The 3,609-nt window shown below is 43.4% G+C and overlaps 1 protein-coding gene across 1 annotated transcript; it reads right to left on the bottom strand.

The window, feature by feature from the left end:
• Nucleotides 1-2,468: 2,468 nt before the first annotated feature.
• Nucleotides 2,469-3,597, bottom strand: CONPUDRAFT_78480 (uncharacterized protein; the record flags this gene model as incomplete). Its single annotated transcript, XM_007777810.1, has 2 exons — nucleotides 2,469-2,510; nucleotides 2,851-3,597. 2 exons carry the CDS (start codon nucleotides 3,595-3,597, stop codon nucleotides 2,469-2,471), a joined length of 789 nt encoding a protein of 262 aa, XP_007776000.1.
• Nucleotides 3,598-3,609: the final 12 nt, after the last annotated feature.

Here is a 3,609-nt window from a genome sequence, read left to right as displayed (position 1 = left end):
GTTCAGTTTCTCCATCGGATTGGGGATGGTACGCGGTTGACAGGGAGATGTCGTATCCTAATAGTTTCCCCAGTTCTTTCGCAAACTTTGATGCGAATTGGGGGCCTCTATCAGATATTATTTTGTCGTAAAGTCCGAAACGTTTGAACACATGGTTCCAGAATAGTTTTGCTACTCCTTCAGCGTCAATTGTCTTGTTGCATGGTATGATGATTACCCCTTTTGTAAGTCCGTGGTCTACTATGACCATAATAGAATCGTATCCGTGTGATATAGGAAGGTCTGTAATTAGGTCGACTGAGAGTTGTTTGAATGGTAATGTGTGGCCGGATCTGATTGGGTTTAAGGGTGGTATCGTGGGGTGCGTGTTGATTTTGTTTTGTTGACATGCCGCGCAACCAAGAACAAAGTTACGTACAAATGCGGCTAAGCCGGGCCACCAGTATTCTCTAGATAAAAGTTCCCTGGTTCTTAATATGCCCGGGTGTCCAGATCCCGGTAATTCATGGATTGTTTTTACTATATTTTGTCGTTCTTTGGGTGGTACATATGTCCGTCCCTTGTAGGATAGCATTCCGTTGCTAAACTGCCATTCTTCGATGCGTGATCGGAATTTATACGGGGTTTTTCCATTCAGGGCGGAGCACATGTTGTTAACTAGGGTGTCGTCTTTTGATGCTTGGATAAGTCGATTCTGGAGTCCGGTGTCTATTAATCGGATAAATAAGTTATCAGGCAATAGGATTCTATCGTTGTTATCCTCGGAGGTGTCTGGGTCATCTTTTCGTGAGAGAATGTCCGGTATTATGTTCTCCTTTCCGGAAATGTGGACCAATAGTATATCATATTCTAATAGTTCCGCTGCCCATCTGGCCTGGCGATAATTTAGGTTTTGCGCTTGTTTAAAATAGGTTAGGTTTTTATGGTCGGTGAAGATAACTGTTTTATGGGGAGATCCTTGAATGTAGTGTTTCCATTCCCTTAATGCTCGAATGACAGCAAGTAGTTCCTTGTCGTGAATGTCATAATTCCGTTCTGCGTCGTTTAGTGTTTTCGATATGAAGGCCACTGGGTGTAGGTCTCCATTTGCATCTTTCTGCTGCGCTACTGCTCCCGTGGCTTTGCTTGACGCATCCGTGGATATGTAGAATGGTTCTTTTAGATCCGGCATGACCAATAGCGGTTCCTTTGTGAACTCATTTTTTAAGGTTTTGAATGTTTCTTCTTGTTCCGTTCCCCACGTCCAGCTCTTCTTTCCCGTTAGTTGTGATAATGGTTCCGTCAGGTGGGAATGATTTTGAATGAATTTCCTATAATAGTTACAGGTTCCCAGGAATTGCAATGTGCCTGTTTTCAGTAGTGCGTGGCGACGTTTTTGAATGCGTTCTTTCTCGATATCTGTTATGGCTTCTTCCAATTGCCGGTTGAATTGTTCATCCTTTGGTGTAGTGTTGAGATGTCGCCAGTTTAGAATGACATCTATCTTTTTTGGATCCATTCTGACGCTATTTTCAGATATGATGTAACCGAGGAAGTCAACTTCAGTTTTCTCGAAAAGGCATTTTTCGGGCTTGAGATAGAGTTCATGTTTCTGTAAGCGTTTTAATACCTTTCTTACTAGCTCTTTGTGCTGATCGAGTGTTCCTGAAAAGATGAGAATGTCGTCCATGTATATGATAATCCATCCCTCCATGATGAAGTCTATGAAGAGTTCGTCCATGAAGGCTTGGAAAGTGCTGGGGGAGTTGCATAGTCCGAAAAACATTACGTTTGGTTCGAATAATCCAAATGGGGTTACAAAGGCGGCCTTCCATCGGTCTTCCGGTTTGATACGGATATTATTGTAACCGTTCCGGAGATCAAATTTTGTGAAGTATTTTGCCCCTCGTAACTGTTCAATCAAATCTTCTATTTTTGGTGGTGGATACGCGTTTTTGATTGTGAACTTGTTGAGATATTTGTAATCTTGAACCGGTCTTAGCGAGCCGTCTTTCTTTTGAACGAAGAATACCTGGGCGGCTTGTGGAGATTTGGATCGTGATATTTTCCCAGTTCGGAGGTTTTCCGTGACAAACTTTTTCATGGCTTCTTTCTTGTTCAAGTCGAGTGAGTATAATTTCCCTCTTTGAGGAACGAAGTCCGGCTCCAGTTCGATCTTGTGATCGTACGGGCGTTCTGGTGGGAAGTTTTCGGATTCTTTTTCAGAGAAGACTTTTTTAAATTCCTGGTAATCTTTTGGTATGGGATTGGTTTCAGTTTTTCGGATTGATACTCCATTTGGTAAGTTGATTGTTCCTTTTCCCCAATCAATTCGCGCCTTTTCTTTTACGAGCCAGGGAAGTCCTAATATGATTCTATCGTGGCCGAGATCGGTGACGTAAAAGGTTTCGATCCTCTTTACTCCTTGAATGGAGAAAGGGACTATTGCCTTGTGGGAGATTATCCTTCGATTGGGCGTTCCATCGACATTACTTGGGTGGATGGGTTCTTTCAGGGGTATGGTTACCAAGCTATTTTGTCGTGTGAACCTCCAGTCTATAAATAATCCTTGGGCTCCGCTGTCGATCAGAGCATTTGTTTCAACGGTTTTGTTAGGAGTTCGCACGTTTAATGGAATAGTGAATTCAGATTTATTTTCGTTCACTAAAATTACGGGTGCTATCCTTGGGCCCGGAGGTATAGACGTTGTTGCTATCCTCCGGTTTAAAAATCCATCATTTCTTCGTCACTTTTTCCCGTCCTCATCCTGAGAATTTTCATTAATTCTTCGGTTGTGAGGTTGTCCCCCGGGGTTGCTTCTTCTTCTTTCTTATTTTGGGTGGTGTCCTTCGTAGTTTGTACTTCTCGTACCTGTCGGTTTCTCCAGTTGTTATTTCCGTTGTTTCGGTTTCCTTGCCCGTTTTGGTTGTTATTGCGGGGATGGAATTCCCGATCATTCTGCATGTGTCCTTGTTTGTGGCATTTGAAACATAACCCTTTTTGGCGATGCTCTTGTTCCTGTTCTTTAGTTAGACGCACAGCGTCAATGTCCATTGCCATGGGATCGCGAGCTGGTTTATAGTTAGTGTGGGAGTTGTTCCTATTATTATTGTTGCTTTGTGATGTGAATCCATTGTTTCGGGCATAGACCGGTGTAGATCCCGAGATTAATGAAATGAGACGTCTCTGATTGGTGCTTGTTTTTGCAGCTGCTTGTATCCATCCTGCTAAGGTTGCAGGCGGTGATTCTCGGTTAAGAATGGCTTTGCTAATGGGAGCCAATAGCCCCATAGCGAACCAGTCAATGAGTGCATTTTCGTCTGTAATCCCGCTTTCGGTAGACGCCATTTGGAACTCCGATATGAACGTGTCAATGTTCTTATTTGGGATGTTTGCTTGTTTTAGAGTTTGCAACTTAAGCCTGGCAGCGTTCTGTGTGTCGTGGGCGGTGAAGGCTTGCCAGAACTCTTGTTGGAAGTCGTCATAGGTTCCCCATGGCTGAATTAAAGCGGCTTCCGCCGGTTTGTTTGCATTGGTTAGGCGTGCTTTTTCGATGATTTTATTGTTTATCCTAGTATAGTACGCTTGTGACCATGTGGCGGCTGTTCCCTTAGTCATGTGGTTGTAGAC

The sequence above is a fragment of the Coniophora puteana genome (assembly GCF_000271625.1).
Source record: "Coniophora puteana RWD-64-598 SS2 unplaced genomic scaffold CONPUscaffold_84, whole genome shotgun sequence".
Classification (NCBI taxonomy): domain Eukaryota; kingdom Fungi; phylum Basidiomycota; class Agaricomycetes; order Boletales; family Coniophoraceae; genus Coniophora; species Coniophora puteana.
The sequence above is the reverse complement of the archived record's forward strand: the minus strand, read 5'-3'. Positions and strand labels throughout refer to the sequence as shown.